Source organism: Pecten maximus, chromosome 10 (assembly GCF_902652985.1).
Source record: "Pecten maximus chromosome 10, xPecMax1.1, whole genome shotgun sequence".
In the NCBI taxonomy this organism is placed as follows: domain Eukaryota; kingdom Metazoa; phylum Mollusca; class Bivalvia; order Pectinida; family Pectinidae; genus Pecten; species Pecten maximus.
The window spans coordinates 35729045-35748357 of NC_047024.1; the positions used below are offsets into that span (position 1 = coordinate 35729045).

Consider the following 19313-nt stretch of genomic DNA (forward strand, 5'->3'; position numbering starts at 1 on the left):
GCATTACCATTTCATTTTTCGGTATTGTGTCTTTCATTTCTAATGTTTAACCGTTTTACGTACGTTATTTACGTATCATGAGTGATAAGGATTTGTCCTCCTGTGATTTCCGTCATAATTTCCGACTGACAGACTAACAACGCCCTCGATAGGAATATAACCTTATAGTATTTTGGTCAACTTCGTGATCTCACCTCTTTCGTAATATAGGATTTTCTTTTGACATTTTAAAGAACGGCGTTTCCCTGATGGCATTATTGCCACTGCCCTGCTTGTCACTTAAGGAACGTCACATCACTTGTAGTTGTCCTTTATTTAAATATTTTCGTCGATGTAGCAGATTAGTTAATTTTCGTTGTTTTAGTAACAGTGTATCTAAGCATTTTTACTTTTTTGATCTTCTGTTGTATTTTGAAAAGTGCTGAATATGCTTTATGAGAAGATGTCAGCTTTATTCGTTCTAGCCAAGCGTTATACTGTATAAATGATTTGGAAACCGTACAAAATCAACATTCTATTTTAAAGTTTTTAGTGTGCGGTAATATTCAACAAAACTATGCTAGGGCTAATTACATTTCGATACTGTTTCAGATTACAAATGTGTACTAACGCCAATCCGGATATTTTTTTACGCAAAAATGTTAAAATTCGCTATAATTTTAATACATCAAAATCTGTGCTTTAACAACGCCATGAACCATTTGAAATTTCTACATCCATATACAATTATTAAAACTAGATATGAAGAGGTTTTTACAAAATCAAAGTAATATAACCTCATGCAGAAATAATGTATGTTTATCAATGCCTGTCTGTGCATAGAAGCGGTAAACAAGGAAAGAGAGAGACTTCTGACATATGAATTTGGAGGAAATCATATTAATTAAGACGGTCGAATCTTCCACCAATATGTGCGAATATCATCAGTTTATTACATAATGTATTATGACATCGGTTTATTGTATTGGTTATGATAAATTACCTTGTTTCTTCTTTTTTCGAAGACATTTTGATAAATGCCTGGCAAACAGAGTCGTCAGGATTCCTGATAATAGTCCTATTACACTGTATAAAGTGTTTCTCAGTATACTATCCTGTTCAGACCTGAAAAGAATAGTACAATCTCGAAATTAGGAAACACCACCAACGCATGACATTATTGAAAGTTAAACTTTGACACATTGTCAATTTTGATATACCATTGTATAATTTGTGAGGTTACTTTGACGCATTGTCAATTTTGATATACCATTGTATGTTGGGTCATTGCTGTCTAAAATGATCATCGTTAACCTGAATACGAGATGGAACCACGGAGAATCAAAGTAATCTCTGTAAGCAATCGAAACATTTACTGAGCAGATTTCTCAACAAATCAAACATTGGTTGGTCAATCATGTAAAATGTCAAGTGACATTTGACTGGCGTTGCACCGTAATTTTGGCCCAACATCAAACAGCAGTGGCTGCACATATGGCCGTGTTTTATAAATATGTATATAATTACTATATATTCTATATATACTAAATATATATAATATAAATAGTTACTGTATATAATATATATATATATATATATATTTACATGGTGTAGATATTTACTATATATACTAAAGATATTTACTATATATACTAAAGATATTTACTATATATACTAAAGATATTTACTATATATATTTATTTATATATTTTATATATATACTATGTCTACAGTGTCTGTACTTAGTTATACATACAGTCGGTCGTCATTTCCTTGGAAACACTTTGCGCAGTATCCCTCTTGAGTTTTACACTGTGAGTCCAAAGTTTGGGTTTTATCGTCCAGCATAGTGTCATTGAACAACAGCAGGTCATCCAACCACTGACCTACCTAGTAAATACATAAATACAATTAAATTTATTTTAGTGGGGCTAGGGACTAGAATAGGCTTTTTAAAATTGTTTTTTTCTTATAAAAGGAGAGGGCACTTCGGAATTCGATGCAGATGAGTTCAAATCACCAGAATTCGTTCAAAACATCTTGAAAGATGGCTCGTTTAATTGTCGTAATCATTGGACAGAAAGACATGGCTCATCGTATATAAATGTGACATGACATGATATTATAAACTTACCTTAACATACATGGGTTGATTTGAAGTCTGATTGATATGAACATTGTATATATGAAAGCCAACCGTCCCATCTCCTGTTTTGTCGAACATATAGGTCTGAGATCTAGCCGGAGCTCCATATTTCTGGGGCACTTTCCTAACATGATCAAGAAGGAATTCAGCGTCTATATCATTTGCAAACATCGGACGTTCTTTTAAGGCATTGTCGCCTCCTTTCAGTAGTGCATATACTGCGTTGAGGACAAATGAGTGCCAGGGATCTAATGTTCCCGGCTGTATCATGTGATCATCGACACATTTCGGTTTTCCATATCTGTTAAAAGACGATTCAAAATAGCATCCCAACCTTGCTTCTGCAAACCTCTCTAAGAAACTGTTATCGTAACGTGCTTCTGTTACATTTATGGACATAAGATAATCTTCGTAACCAAAGTCGTAGCCCATTTCCTGTGAAATAGTTATCATGCCACGCAATCCCGGCCTTCCCAGAATATTGTCTTCTCTTTTGCCCCACGAGTCCGACGCAATAAATATGAAGCCGTCATCTTTGAGGAAAGTATTTAAAGCTTCAGCAACAACTGACGCTTTGTGAGACCGAAGAAACAACATGACCACACGAGCATCCGGGTACTTACGTATGTGAGGAAGTACATCATATCCATTAGAATCTTCACCAACTGGTAAAGAGTTTTCCACAACACAAATACTATATTCCTGAGCTAACAGTAAAATAGCGTCTCGACCAGATGCTCCGAATTCACCTTTACTATATACAATCTGTATGTAGTTGGTACCTATCTTTTTGGCTAATTTTACCATCAGCTCTGCCTGTTTGTAGATCGACGTGGACACTCGCAGAAAAGTAGGGTACATGTTGGTGTTGCTAAGGATCTGCGCAGAAGAACAGCAGCCAACCTGTTAAAATGATTATTGCTATGAAATATTACAAACATTTGTTTTTTTTAATTATCCAAAAGCTCTGATCCATTTCGAAACCAAACAGAGTTCGCTTTCATAGTCCTACACTGCACTGTCTAAGATGTCTTAGCATAGAGTTTATGCTGCTGCAACAGTAGTTTTTTTTTTACAATAAATATTAAAACATGAAATGTAAACGGAAATGTTGAGCACTGAAGGTAGGTGAGTTTTCAAATTGATTAAAATGATGAACTAATTTGTCGTAACATAATATATTGCAATGTTATTCTGGTAGCATAAACATTAGATGCTATTTTTTAACATTAAGCACTTTCCCCGTGTTTTGTATTATTATAAAACCATTTTTTTTCACACTGTCTTATTGGCTGAAATAGTGTCATGTGATTACCGATAAAAAGACATATTGACCAGCCCAAAAAAGCTGGTAAAAAGTTGGTTGATTAAGTGTATCCAAAAATAGATTAACTATTAATAACTTCCCTTTTGGTATTATCAACAGTGTAAATATCTTTAGATGTTTTGAAACATGACAGGCAATAACTTTGATTAACAGAATATCAAGTTTTCGTTAGAATTAGTGTATTGAAATTATTTTGATGAATGTATTAGTTTACTTTTGATTGTATAGATATAATGAACTATTTATAAAAGCCTCAGAAGTCAGTCTCTATCATTACATATACAGGTGTTACTTTCATTCAGTGGATGAATATTAAAAATCAAAATTGTCATGTTATAATTAAACTGTTATATTTTTATTTTATTTTTTTGTCAATACATGGTTTTATTAACATGAAAAAATATCAATCTCTGTCTTCGTCCTCGGTAGATATTATTAAGGTTTATCTATCAACCTTATCAGAAGGCTATAATTGTATATTTTTGTTCTCTGTCACATGATCATCCATTTATCCAGCGAATTCGTCCTGTAGTATTTTTCATGCCACTATTGAAATATAACCTTGGACTTATTTCTCTGTGCCAGTGAGAAATCGATAATATACCGACTGACGTGAATTGAGAATGACGCACTTACTCCATTGAATTAAGTCTTTTACGTTTTGATTTCAAAATTTTCAATATGAAAGTTTTCTAAGTCATATGATAAAATAAAGCATCTTAAACTAAAGAAAACCTAATATATATTATGACTTTTTTTGTATCAAATAATCATACGATTTACATATGTGCTTTGTTGGAATGTCTGACCTATGTATGACAGTATCATTGCTTTGTTATCTTAAAATTTTATCCGGTTTAAAACCCGTTCATAGACTTGATAAAACTGTTCTGTTGATACAGCGGCTGCTATGTATTTTATTTCGGAACGCTACAAGGAGACACATTTGTATTCATATCAATACCTGGACAATGCCGAGGCTGCTGAAGATACCAGCGGCTGATATGGTAGCCGTACTGCCTAGAGGGCCTATAACACCGAGTATCTTGTTTCTGTATTCTCCGTCTGTCGACAACATATCCAGTATTCTTTTCTGTGTTACTAAGGGGTCATTACAGGTGTCCATGATCGTGTAACCGATCGTCTTATCTGGAAACATGTCGGTAGCGTTGTTCACACTCTCCACAACATATTGGATTGCCAATGTAATGTCTAGTCCGATACTCGGACGAATGTCTCCGCACGTTAGTGGGGATCCTTGACCCTGGTCGTGCATAGGCATCAACCCCACGACGATCAAATCTCCTGGTTTGTTAATTATCTCAGAGGGAAGATCCTCCGACATGCATTCGAGACATGATCCGCTACACTGGCCATATCCTCTCAAATTGTGTAAGCTCTCGTTAATACTAAAGGTGTCGTTTGTGTAATCTGCTATCTGGAAATGAATTGTTTTAGATTATCAAAAGAAAATACGTGTTAAAAAGATTCCTGTTATTCAAAAGAAAAAAAAAGAAAAAAAACCAAAATCAAAAGAAAGCTATAATTCTAATTTTACACCAAAGAAACGACTGTAAAATAGAATCAAAAGGAAGACCCTTGAACGCCTACAAAATAAGATGACAATGGATTCGAGGAGAGTTAGCGTCTTGGTTCATAGACAGCTCTTAACATAAAAGCCTTGGTTAATTACAAGAAATGAAATGCTCTCAAAGTTGGGATCAGGGTAGTTATAAGGAATCCAACGGGTAACAGGCAAATTTTATAAATGACTTCATGTTGCACAATGAAAGGAATATCCTCAAGGTGATCATAGCGGTAATCATATCACTTCCTTTTTTTGTTATCTATTTTCCTTAAAATGAACTAGTCACAGATTACAGCAACTGCGACAAAAATGTAATTATCTAGAAACACATAATATTTAGCAGAAAAATTGAAAATATCTGCGCTTGTCATACAATTATGTAATTATCTATAACTGTTTGAAAGGAAGGACTGAAGTTAGAGGCCGATGAACCCTCTGTATCGTTAGGAACAGGTTATGAATTAAACGAAAAAAATATGGTTTAGAGAAAATGCTACATTAGATTCAATTTAAAGGGTAGAATAAAAGCATAAATGCTGCATTTCATAGAATTTACATCATAAAATCTAAATATGAACGAAAAACAACTACTAGTTTTCATCTCATCACGATGTTAAGACCACTCTTTACGATTTGCTGTGCCACTAAACATCAAATTACTCTATTAATTGCCTGCTTCTAAAAAAATCGTTCAACACATCACTCACGCGAATGATGTTAACAGGATCTATTCTGGGGCGTATTTAATTTAATGAACAGCTAAGGCCAATATAAAATATATTGAGGATGAAATTGTGGGAATGAAAATACGAGACAATAATTAATCGAGTTTAGTGGCAAGACCTTCAAATAGAAAAAAGGCGTTACCACGGGAAAACAGGAAATCAGATGACTCTGTGGAATGACTTATCAACTATAAAATTAGGTTAAAGAAGTTAAAAGAAGGAAGATGTAGCAATACCCGAACGATATACTTCTTTATGGGCTTCCTTCTATTTCTGACTGCCTAGATACCCATTCTCTTATGGTTTTGTGCGTGCACATAAAGGGTGCAGAATGTAAACGAATGACTCAATATAAAATTTGGTTTAGGAAGTCGCACAATCCTGTGATTAAAGTCGGTGAGTAACATACCTTGACTTTACATAATGCTTCCGTTGTCGTTCCATCACATTCCTTATATCTATACACTTCATACATCGGTACATGTGCAGAAACTAGTTGAATTTCTCCAAATCTATCAAATTTGATCGTCAGGTCATCTTTGACAAATGAAGAAATTGTGAAAGGAAAATCGGTAAAATTTACCGTCAAGTTAGACATGATATCAATCAAAGAATTACGATCAGAATTAACGAAATCTGAACATGCTCCATTGAATGATTCTCCACACATACTGGTGTGTAGTGAGCGTAACGCCATAGCCATAACATATGCGGTCTTAATGGAATATTGTACGTAGATAGACTGATCCGTTCCCAAAACAGCCTCCTTATTCAGCCAGGGATTTGTTATCGCTCGTTCCATCAAGAAAGTCTCATTAGAGGCGATCTTCTCCCAATGAAGTGCGAATTCGCTGATATCTCTCGCTGGCGGAGAGAGAAAAAATGCTTTTGATAAAATATTTCCTGTATGTAAAACAGTAGTACGTGATGCTGCATCGGAAAATATAACAGAGGGTATATGTCTATCAGTTATTTCATCACAGAAGTTAATAAAACTTTTAGCATGATCGTAACTCCCAATAAATACAATTCCTTTAATTTGTTTCCTTGATAATTTTGTGATAATTCCATTATATCTGTCTTGAAGATTATTTGATACGGGACCGACTGTTTCTATCTCTGATATACAGATATGTTCCGACTTTGCTAATGTCTTTAAGTGATCCGTGGCATTCATAGCATACATATCGTCCTCCCTGATCACAGATATGTAGTTCCAGTCTAGTCTCTTTAGAAGAGCTATTATGGTCTGCAAAAAACAAAAGTGTATTAAAGTATAGGAAATACCAAAACAATTATATCAGATACGTATCAAAATTAATCCCAACATACGTATCTCAATCAGGAAATTATTAAAATATTGACGTATTGAATGCTGAACTAAACTTCTTTATTTGTGGATAACCAAAGACATATTTGACTTTAATAAGACAGGTTATGTCTTCGTATGTCCTTTTCTATTTATAGATACTCCAGACTTCCTGTGATATTTGCTTCTTAAGAAATGTTCTTTAATGATTGCCGTTTGTGTACTCCTCCTACTGAAGAAAGGAGCTTTTGGTAATCTAATCTTATGTGTAGTCGAGGTGACTTCCATTAACCATTAAGCAAATACATTTCCAAGGGTTACAACACCTACACAAATATGGATCACGTAGAAGGTATTGTAAACTTCTGGGCATTATTTTTATTAATATAGGAAATATAGAGCTCTTCAATTGAAACACTGAATAGGTCAAATGTTTATATTGGAAAGATACAGCCCTTCAATTGAAACACTGGAATATTGGAAGAATACATCTCTTCGATTGAAACACTAAAAATGTATCATGTTTATATTTGAAAGATACAGCTCTTCAATTGAAACACTGTGTAGGTATAACGTTATTGAAACACTGAAAATGTATGATGTTTATATCTAAAAGATACATCTCTTCATTTGAAACACTGAATAGGTAAATTGTTTATATTGAACAAAATCAGTTCTGTAATTGAAACATGAATTGGTATAATGCTTATATTGGAAAGTTAGAGCTTTTCAATTGAAACACTGAATGGGTACTATGTTTCGCTTTAAAACTTGCAAGAGAAATGACACTTACACAGACATGGTTCATCCCTTTGGTGATATAAAAAAAACCTTCTGAACAGTACAAATGTATTTGTATTTATTGAGGAGATATCTCAACAACAGATCCATATATCACGGTAAAATAGCTAGTGCTTACCTTGACCTGTGTGTTGTCAGAAGGAACAACCCTTAAAAGGTTACTGTATGTATCCTTGTTGGTGAAGAGCGAGGAGGTCGGCTGGTACACAACCTGTGGAAGTCTGTACCGAGCGGGTAATGAACTCAAGAACTCTGAACTTATGTTCGTCTCTGCACTTGTAACAGGACCAATGACACCTACATAAAATCGGTATACTGCCATATAAATTTTAGCAAGTAAAATAAAAACATGTCAAAGAGCTTGAAATGCTCTCTACCTGATGATCGACTCCGAATCAAGATATAATCCCGGATATCCACAATTTAAAATTAATTTGAGTTATGCCCTTATCCCGGAGATCCATCACATCAAAGGGATTTGAATCAAGAACTTATCAAGGAGAGCCATGATATAAAAACCGAATTTTAACTATGACCTTATCCCGAAGATCCATCACATCAATGGAATTTGAATCGTAACTTTATCCCAGAGATCCAGTGCATAAAAGCTAGTTTGAATGTTGACATTATCCCGGATATCCAAAAAAGAATTTAAATCAAGAACCGATCTCGGAGACCTATGACGTAAAAGCAATTTGAATTATGGCCTGAATGTATAAGATTTTGTAGTGAAAATATAAGATTTTGTAGTCAATATATTTCTCCTATTTCTCTTTTTTATGTAAAAAAAAAATCTGTTCATCTGTGCAGACTAAACATGCAATATCCCTACTTAATGTTACGCATGGATAAGGAATCTGATACGAAAATTCCAAATAGTATCAAGAACATACATGTAGAGGCAGTTAGTTGACTGATCCTACATAAGGTAATGAAAAGGGGAAGTTACAGAAGGATTTCATTACATAATTCAAATTACTTCGCTCGCTCAGATTTGTCAAACACCAATTAAGATAAGAAAAAACGATAGTTGAAAGCAAAGTTGGTTGATCCATATACTAGTAGATGAAGGCAGTCCACTGACAGCTTGACATAAAAAAACATATAATAGAGCTTAAGATTCATAAAGTGGTCGCATCTATACATTCACTCTGTTACATATATGAATCATCATTAGTTCAAAGATTCGCAGTCGGGTAAAAAAAAGCTCGCACTAGAGATAGCTAGGTAGATATTACGAGTAAACATAAACTTTTTGGCGTAAAAATATTCATTGAAATTGTTTTCTTTTGTTTTGATTCACAATAAAATCAAAGTTTGTATTTTCAGTTGCCTCCTCAATTCTAATTTTGTAACCTCTTTGTTTGGTTGTTTGTTATTATGTTTTATGTCATTTCCTCCTTTCACTATTATCCATTTCATGGCACAAATGACTGTATTTACCAGGTGGTGAAAACATTTTTTCCCGCATAGCCAAGAGTTACATTTTCATCTTTATTTAGAAGTTCTGTGCTATAACCTTGTACACAATCCTTCAATATAGTTTCTTTATATTTTGAAATGCGCAGTTATCCCGATCAGCTGACTCAACCGGTTGTGATTTCGATTGATTGACCTAGCTACTTTCCAGTAAGCAGGTAAAGAATGGGTATCAAAATGTCTTGTGATTGTTTATGTCTGTTAATATCATAGATTATTTCACTTCTATTTCCGGAGTAATATATCAGTGTGGGTTTGATAGTTCAGTAATGTTTATTTCATGAAATATGTATAAGGTATAGCTTAACTCACCCATCAGCACTTTGTCATCTATCTCACTCACAATACGTGCAGTTTGGAGACTTGACATTTGTGGGGAACAACAAGTTTTATACGGCTGTAAAACTAAAAAAAAAGAAATACAAGCTCATATAAGTCAACAGGATATGATCTCTACTTGAATATTACGACAGAGAACCGTATCATAAGAGGGATACAATTTATAACCAAATGATCAAGACAGACACTCATGATAACAATGACTCAAACAGACAAATAACTGACGTAACAGTGGGGATAATAATTACTCAAACAGACAAATAACTGACGTAACAGTGATGATAATAATGACTCAAACACACAAATAACTGACGTAACAGTGGGGATAATAATTACTCAAACAGACAAATAACTGACGTAACAGTGGGGATAATAATGACTCAAACAGACAAATAACTGACGTAACAGTGGGGATAATAATGACTCAAACAGACAAATAACTGACGTAACAGTGGGGATAATAATGACTCAAACAGACAAACAACTGACGTAACAGTGGGAACAATAATGACTCAAACACACAAATTTACTAAGATAATAGTTCAACAAAACACCAAAGCTCTTTAAGAAAGACACTGAGAAGAGGCTTAATTCAAGGATAACGTGGGCTGAAACCAAATATCAAGGGGACACTGATATCAGTGAGGCTCCAATGTCAGAGGGACATTAATACTCAACGGTGACTGCCCTTAGGAAATTCTCGATCCCTGAGATCAATTGTGGATGGATATAGGATTCTTGTCGATTTTTAAAGACTTGATAGCTAGTGAAAAATTCTTCTTTCATGTATGTGTTCTGGTTACATTACCCGGTACCAACCTTAATTTACACGGCGGCCATGAAATAGAATGTGTACGTTCTTTTTAATTTCTTTTTTTGTCGCTGTTTGATCGATTTTGACTTTTCATTCCTACAGTTAACATCACGGATCTGTGTGTTTATCATACAACAAATGACTATATCGGGAACTGTTTGATACGTCTACCTTGTAGGGATTTCTGTTGATTTTTACGTCGGAAATTGTTTTCTAAGTTAGATACAATCTAATACGTTTTACCTATACAATTCCGTGTGTTGATCATAGAGTTAAAGAAATAAACTAGCGACTCGCTGTAGTAAAAAGTGTCTAATGGCAAAAAGGGTTGCCAGAACTCAATTAAAATACCAAGAAAATAAGAGGCCAAAGACCTCGTTACATTGTTGCCGACATCGTGAACAATATTTACCTCACACAGCAAGACATGTGCGGTAATTTAGCAGTCGATTTCTTACATAACATAACAAACCTATCAAAATAGGGTCCGCCATAAACACGTCATCGTACAGTGAAGAGGATATTTGAGGAGGATTCGTCTTTATAGGTGACTGATCAACACATCATCAAACAAAATGTCCTTGTGATACCAAGTTTGTCAAGAAAGACTTGTTCAATAACCGGTTACCCGAGAACCATGAGAAGGTTGTCATTTAGGCTATGCGAGAATATCAAGCAATTGTCGACATAAATGATTTATTTTGAACTCAATTATGAAATTTTTACATTTCGGGAAACTCTGTTTCAACAAAATTTTAAACTTCAACTTTTGGTAAAATAAAAAAAAATGTCATCATCTGACTAAGCTTTCATGGACTCCGTAAAATGAATTGCCAAACTGGACGCACGTGGCATAAAAACAAAATAAAATGTACCCCGAACACCCACAAAACAGAGAGAGATAAATTAGGTAATTTACCAATGTGAGGTTTCATGCACTGTAACTGGCTCCCGTCCAAGTGGCTACAGTTAAATATAGGTCACCAGACGCTTGCCCTTTCCACGCCAGGCAGTGGCTTCAGGGAAGTGATTTACATTTTCTTAAATTCCATTTACCCTATCAAGTGTTTTATTGTTCGTTTTTCCGCCATTACGGCTGAAGCAGTTGCAATAAATTTGGTTTTTGAAGAAATCGAAAGGATTACCAAAACAATTATTTGTTCGAATTCATTGTAAGTATTCTCATCGAAAATGGAAGTTTTGAGAATGTTCTCGTTCAAAATATTTGTTGTTAAATGATCCGTTATTTAATCTGATTATTGATCTCTGGTAAGGTTGAAATTATTAGAAATCAGAAAGTTGACTTTTTAAAGCAGTGTTAACATTACAACTAGATTGTCCGACACCGATTTTAGGCATACATATCAAATCAATTATGACGAATTGGTCTCGTGCTTATGACCTATTGTTGGATGTTTTATATCAATGGAAGATGATCTGTTTCTGTATGATTATTTTCATCATCATTTACTTTCGATTGATACGACCTATCAGATGCAATACATCTTATAACAAGTCCATTTTCTATAGCATTCGAACTTTTAAAACTTAGTTAGGGTTTAATGCTTTCATTTTGATGGGCAATCTCCTTTATCATTTACCCCGAAATGACTTGATGAATTGTGTATTGGTTTAAAACAATACAGTTACGTACAATAATATCTCATTTCGTTCTTTTATTTGGTATTTGATTAAGATAATCGCGGCACAAATATTAAGGTTACAGGCCGGGTAATGATGAGTGTGTACAAATATTAAGGTTACAGGCCGGGTAATGATGAGTGTGTACAAATATTAAGGTTACAGGCCGGGTAATGATGAGTGTGTACTAATAACAAGGTTACAGGCCGGGTAATGATGTGTGTGTACAAATATTAAGGTTACAGGCCTGGTATTGATGAGTGTGTACAAATAACAAGGTTACAGACCGGGTAATGATGAGTGTGTACAAATATTAAGGTTACAGGCCGGGTAATGATGTGTGTGTACAAATATCAAGGTTACAGGCCGGGTAATGATGTGTGTATACAAATATTAAGGTTACAGGCCGGGTAATGATTAGTGTGTACAAATATTAAGGTTACAGGCCGGGTAATGATGTGTGTATACAAATATTAAGGTTACAGGCCGGGTAATGATGTGTGTGTACAAATATTAAGGTTACAGGCCGGGTAATGATGTGTGTATACAAATATTAAGGTTACAGGCCGGGTAATGATTAGTGTGTACAAATATTAAGGTTACAGACCGGGTAATAATGAATGTGTACAAATATTAAGGTTACAGGCCGGGTAATGATGTGTGTGTACAAATAACAAGGTTACAGGCCGGGTAATGATGTGTGTGTACAAATATTAAGGTTACAGGCCGGGTAATGATGAGTGTGTACAAATATTAAGGTTACAGGCCGGGTAATGATGAGTGTGTACAAATATTAAGGTTACAGGCCGGGTAATGATGAGTGTGTACAAATATTAAGGTTACAGGCCGGGTAATGATGTGTGTGTACAAATATTAAGGTTACAGGCCGGGTATTGATGAGTGTGTACAAATATTAAGGTTACAGGCCGGGTAATGATGAGTGTGTACAAATATTAAGGTTACAGGCCGGGTAATGATGTGTGTGTACAAATATTAAGGTTACAGGCCGGGTAATGATGTGTGTGTACAAATATTAAGGTTACAGGCCGGGTAATGATGAGTGTGTACAAATAATTAAGGTTACAGGCCGGGTAATGATGAGTGTGTGCAAATATTAAGGTTACAGGCCGGGTAATGATGAGTGTGTACTAATATTAAGGTTACAGATCGGGTAATGATGAATGTGTTGTACAAATAGTAAGGTTACAGGCCGGGTAATGATGAATGTGTTGTACAAATAGTAAGGTTACAGACAGGGTAATGATGTGTGTGTACAAATATTAAGGTTACAGGCCGGGTAATGATGAATGTGTTGTACAAATAGTAAGGTTACAGACAGGGTAATGATGTGTGTGTACAAATATTAAGGTTACAGGCCGGGTAATGATGTGTGTGTACAAATATTAAGGTTACAGGCCGGGTAATGATGAGTGTGTACAAATATTAAGGTTACAGGCCGGGTAATGATGTGTGTGTACAAATATTAAGGATACAGGCCGGGTAATGATGAATGTGTACAAATATTAAGGATACAGGCCGGGTAATGATGAGTGTGTACAAATATTAAGGTTACAGGCCGGGTAATGATGTGTGTGTACAAGTGACACAAAGGAGTTAGTCAATTCTATGATCAAATTATAAATACAAGATACGCCGAGTCATTAATACAAAGTTTATATCGGAAATACGTTACATCTTGCTTGGGCCAATTTAATCAATCATGTATATTCTGGATATTTAATAATATTTGAAAACATATTCAAATGATTATGAATAATATAACATGTGCCTGTATTAGTAACGACATGTCAGGGACTGACGGTCCATCAAACGGGCTTACCACCTTCAATCCAAATAGATTGTACAAATCACATGCAAGTAAGGCTGTGTTTTCTAGTACAAAAGGAAATATTAAACAAGGCACTGTCCACACAAACGTCCGTTTTTTATAAACATCAATGGCAATATGATCACTGAGGAAACTGTGATTCGTATAATTATATTAGTACAGCATTTTGATATATATTAGACGTACCTAGTTTCACACCAGGTATGTACTGATGCGTGTTGAGATGTTCGAATATCCAGAAGACAGATTCCAGTGCCTGTACCGATGCTATATCGATATCGAGGCACTCAGGGTCACTGTATATGCTAAACAGGCCCGCTACTCTCACCTCATTGGTTGACTTTGACCTGTGTACTGTCACTTCCACCTCATTGGCTGACTCTGATCTTTGTACTGTCCCGTGACTTCCATTTTGATTTCCCATTTGTCCAATCACAATAATTCTGACATTCAAGGCGAGCATCGATACGATTAGATAAGACAGCGATGACATGGTCTGATCACCTGTAAAGAGGGATGATTGTTAGAAGTGAAACAGTATACGTCAACAATATTAACAAAAAAAGCATTCACAAAATATTGACCGTTTGTATAACTTTGAAATATGAAATGATAATCCATTTAATGTAAACCATAGATATAACCACGATTTGATAGGAATAATTTCAACACGATATGTTCACAAACGATACATTATTTTGTATCTTTAGCAAAAAGACATTAGCTAATAACAATATGTAAAACACTCATTTGATTGATATGAATTTATACATATTTTTATATCAAGATGTTACATTTTGTAATGCTATAACTCTTAACAATAATGGTTTCGCTATTTGTAACATAAGCATCTCGTGTTAAATTTAACCTTGTCTACACTCAAATCTTTCGGCTTGATAAAAAGTATTTTTATGAATGATCTGTGTAAATTATCTGTAGACATACCTTTTAGTGTGTATCCGGAACCCTAATTTGAGGCTATGGGGCCCACAGAGCCCTATATATAATGCTTCGTCTTCCGGGTCAATTTTAATCTAACCAATGCTAGCTGAGTAAACAGACCAGAGACAGTTTCACGGAACACTCAATCAACTCTAACAATTTTACAGCAGACATGTTTTACAGGATTGCACAAACGGCAGACAAAATTAATGTATCAGCACCAGAAAATCGGTATGGATAATAAATAACACCAATTGCAATTATCCTTCTGATTACACTCCATGTTCGCTGTCAATGTAAAATGCTATTTCTGAATATGACATGGATTTGCCTATTTTCTCTTGTCAATGTCATTTCCTTTTCTGTTATATCAAGGTCAGACCTGATGTGACCCTGCTAAGACGACGTAAAAATTGTACTTGCCGTCCCCATTGTAGTATTCGTAAGAAGTGACTAAATGTTGGCCCTAACCCTTTGTTTCTTTTTCATCAACCCTCTGTCTTTTTCCTCAACCCTCTATGTCTTTTTCCTCAACCCTCTATGTCTTTTTCCTCAACCCTCTGTCTTTTTCCTCAACCCTCTATGTCTTTTTCCTCAACCCTCTATGTCTTTTTCCTCAACCCTCTATGTCTTTTTCCTCAACCCTCTATGTCTTTTTCCTCAACCCTCTGTCTTTTTCCTCAACCCTCTATGTCTTTTTCCTCAACCCTCTATGTCTTTTTCCTCAACCCTCTGTCTTTTTCCTCAACCCTCTATGTCTTTTTCCTCAACCCTCTATGTCTTTTTCCTCAACCCTCTATGTCTTTTTCCTCAACCCTCTATGTCTTTTTCAACAATATTTTCTTCCTATTTTCTCCGTTGACACTGCCGTACCTTCGACTTCCACTTTCGTGTGAGTCATGGCTAAGGCTCTGCCCACTGGTCATTGTGGAATGAATTTTATTCCGCCGTGTATCAGCTCACAGTGATGACGTTCTATATTCTTACCAGTCATAATGTCACCAGTTACGTTCTGACTGTACCTGTCATACTGTCACCAATTACGTTCTGACTATACCTGTCATACTGTCACCAATTATGTTTTGTTAGCCCCTGGCATAATATTACCAATTGCTTTGTCATTCCTTTTATTTTTATTTTTTTTTTTTTTTTTTTGTTATTTTGTTTAACGTCCTATTAACAGCCAGGGGTATTTAAGGACGTGCCTGGTTTTGGAAGTTGAGGAAAGCCGGAGTACCGGAGAAAAACCTAGGGTCAGTACCAGGCAACTGTCCCACGTGGGTTTCGAACTCGCATCCCAGAGGAGGAGGGCTACTGGCTACTGATAAAGTGTCGAGACACCTTAACCACTCGGCCACCACGGCTCCTTTATCTTACCAAATCATAATATCACAATGTCTCAATATCACCAATCTTGTTCTGGTAGTTCCAGTCATAATGTCATCCATAACGTTCCGCCTGTTCCAGTCATAATGTCACCCATTATGGTCCGTCTGTCCCCGTCATAATATCACCAATTACGGTCCAGCTGTCCCCGTCATAATGCCACTCATTACGGTCCGTCTGTCTCCGTCATAATGTCACCAATTACGGTCCGTCTGTCTCCGTCATAATGTCACCCATTATGGTCCGTCTGTCCCCGTCATAATGTCATTCATTACGATCCGTCTGTCTCCGTCATAATGTCACCAATTACGGTCCGTCTGTCTCCGTCATAATGTCATTCATTATGGTCCGTCTGTCCCCGTCATAATGTCACTCATTACGGTCCGTCTGTCCCCGTCATAATGTCACCAATTACGGTCTGTCTGTCCTCGTTATAATGTCACCAATTACGGTCCGTCTGTCTCCGTCATAATGTCACCAATTACGGTCTGTCTGTCCCCGTCATAATGTCACTCATTACGGTCCGTCTGTCCCCGTCATAATGTCACCAATTACGGTCTGTCTGTCCCCGTCATAATGTCACTCATTACGGTCCGTCTGTCCCCGTCATAATGTCACCAATTACGGTCTGTCTGTCCCCGTCATAATGTCACTCGTTATGGTCCGTCTGTCTCCGTCATAATGTCACTCATTATGGTCCGTCTGTCCTCGTTATAATGTTACCCATTACGTTCCGTCTATCCCCGTCATAATGTCACCCATTACGGTCCATCTGTCCCCGTCATAATGTCACTCATTACGTTCCGTCTGTCTCCGTCATAATATCACCAATTACGGTCCATCTGTCTCCGTCATAATGTCACTCATTACGTTCCGTCTATCCCCGTCATAATGTCACCCATTACGGTCCAGCTGTCCCCGTCATAATGCCACTCATTACGGTCCGTCTGTCTCCGTCATAATGTCACCAATAATGGTCCGTCTGTCCCCGTCATAATGTCACCCATTATGGTCCGTCTGTCCCCGTCATAATGTCATTCATTACGATCCGTCTGTCTCCGTCATAATGTCACCAATTACGGTTCGTCTGTCTCCGTCATAATGTTATTCATTACGATCCGTCTGTCCTCGTTATAATGTCACCAATTACGGTCCGTCTGTCTCCGTCCTAATGTCACCAATTACGGCCCGTCTGTCTCCGTCATAATGTCACTCATTACGTTCCGTCTGTCACCGTCATACCGTCACTCATTACGGTCCGTCTGTCTCCGTCAATATGTCACTCGTTATGGTCCGTCTGTCTCCGTCATAATGTCACCCATTATGGTCCGTCTGTCCTCGTTATAATGTTACCCATTACGTTCCGTCTATCCCCGTCATAATGTCACCCATTATGGTCCGTCTGTCCTCGTTATAATGTTACCCATTACGTTCCGTCTGTCCCCGTCATAATGTCACTCATTACGTTCCGTCTGTCCCCGTCATAATGTCACCCATTATGGTCCATCTGTCCCCGTCATAATGTCACCCATTATGGTCCGTCTGTCCCCGTCATAATGTCACTCATTACGTTCCGTCTATCCCCGTCATAATGGCACCAATATGTCTGTCTGTCACCGTCATAATATCACCCGTTACAGGCCGCCTGCCTCGTCATAATGTCACCAATAATGGTCCGTCTGTCCCCGTCATAATGTCACCCATTATGGTCCATCTGTCCCCGTCATAATGTCACTCATTACGTTCCGTCTGTCTCCGTCATTATGTCACCAATTACGGTCCGTCTGTCCTCGTTATAATGTCATCCGTCTGTCCCCGTCATAATGGCACCAATATGTCTGTCTGTTTCCGTCATAATATCACCCGTTACAGGCCGCCTGTCCCCGTTTTAATGTCACCCATTACGGTCCGTCTGTCCCCGTCATAATGTCGCCCAATAAGTTCCGTCTATCTCCGTCATTATGTCACCAATTATCACCCCCTCACCTTCATGCTATAAATCTTTGTCAAATCTATTTTTGTTCCTGTTCCTTTTTACTGAACAACTTTTAATTTCGCGACATCTTAGTCAGATATAACGAGAAATGTTTTACATGCCTAATTCTTTAATGATTTGACAATATTAGTCTTTTTTCAGTGTATTTTATACGTAATGTAATATTAATATAGTTTGTATCCGTAAAGCAGATATCAAGAATATGCATGCGATTGTTTGACAATTTCACAACTGAGAATCAAGATCCATCAATTTATAGCTTGACGTGTCACCCTACTAAAATCTGCATTATTAAATGAAATATGGTTCTACTATAGCGACATCCGGATTTCATAAACAGTGTCATAAAGCAATTTTAGGCTCTAGGTCAAGTAGACCCAACCTTTGTTGGGTTTTTCCCATTCACAGAAACTTCCTGTTCCCGAATTACAGTCAGTCCCCATCTAAAATTAAAACGAATGGTTGGTTTTACGTACCTGCACAAGTGTTTAAACATTCCATTTATTTTTATCGTTATTGATACTAAGATTATATTCAAGTCCTGATTTTCTTAAATAGCTTATTTTCTTATTATCTTGATGAGATGAGTGTATGCTGTTTTTCTACAGTTTCGAGTCGAATGATTAAAAATTAAGTATTAAAAAACAAGAAAAATGGATGAGGTCAAAAATAGCATCTTATAAAGGAACTGAGAGTAGGATTCTTATTGATTATAATGTCTGGGGAAACTCGAAACACTGGCTGACAATATCAACTACTACGATACACATATATTTTGCAGTAAGTTTAAAGATTTCATAATATACTTCTGTATATACTTAACCGGTATCATTAAACTTGTCGCACGAAGAGGGATGGCAATAGAGTTATAGTCCACTAGAGGAGGTTAACGGCAAATCTCGGAGAGTAATAGTCCACTAGAGGAGGATAACGGCAAATCTCGGAGAGTAATAGTCCACTAGAGGAGGTTAACGGCAAATCTCGGAGAGTTA

At 36.5% G+C, this 19313-nt stretch overlaps 1 protein-coding gene across 1 annotated transcript; it reads right to left on the reverse strand.

Moving 5' to 3' along the window:
- Window positions 1–1725: 1725 nt before the first annotated feature.
- LOC117336661 (metabotropic glutamate receptor-like) lies at window positions 1726–14460 on the reverse strand. The gene is made up of 8 exons (XM_033897270.1): window positions 14184–14460; window positions 9667–9759; window positions 7994–8172; window positions 6894–7014; window positions 6175–6629; window positions 4417–4890; window positions 2114–3028; window positions 1726–1869 (listed from the first exon to the last, which is right to left on the reverse strand). Exons 1-8 carry the CDS (start codon window positions 14458–14460, stop codon window positions 1726–1728), a joined length of 2658 nt encoding a protein of 885 aa, XP_033753161.1.
- Between the last annotated feature and the right edge of the window lie 4853 nt (window positions 14461–19313).

Bases quoted from the DNA above. Each gene is read 5' to 3' on its own strand.
- LOC117336661 (XM_033897270.1), bottom strand. From the start codon at position 14,460: ATGCTCGCCTTGAATGTCAGAATTATTGTGATTGGACAAATGGGAAAT. The intron at 6,630-6,893 runs GTATATCAGAGA...TCTCTCCGCCAG, and splicing joins AGCAAAGTCGGAACATATCT to CGAGAGATATCAGCGAATTC. The intron at 1,870-2,113 runs GTAAGTTTATAA...TGTATTTACTAG, and splicing joins ATCAACCCATGTATGTTAAG to GTAGGTCAGTGGTTGGATGA.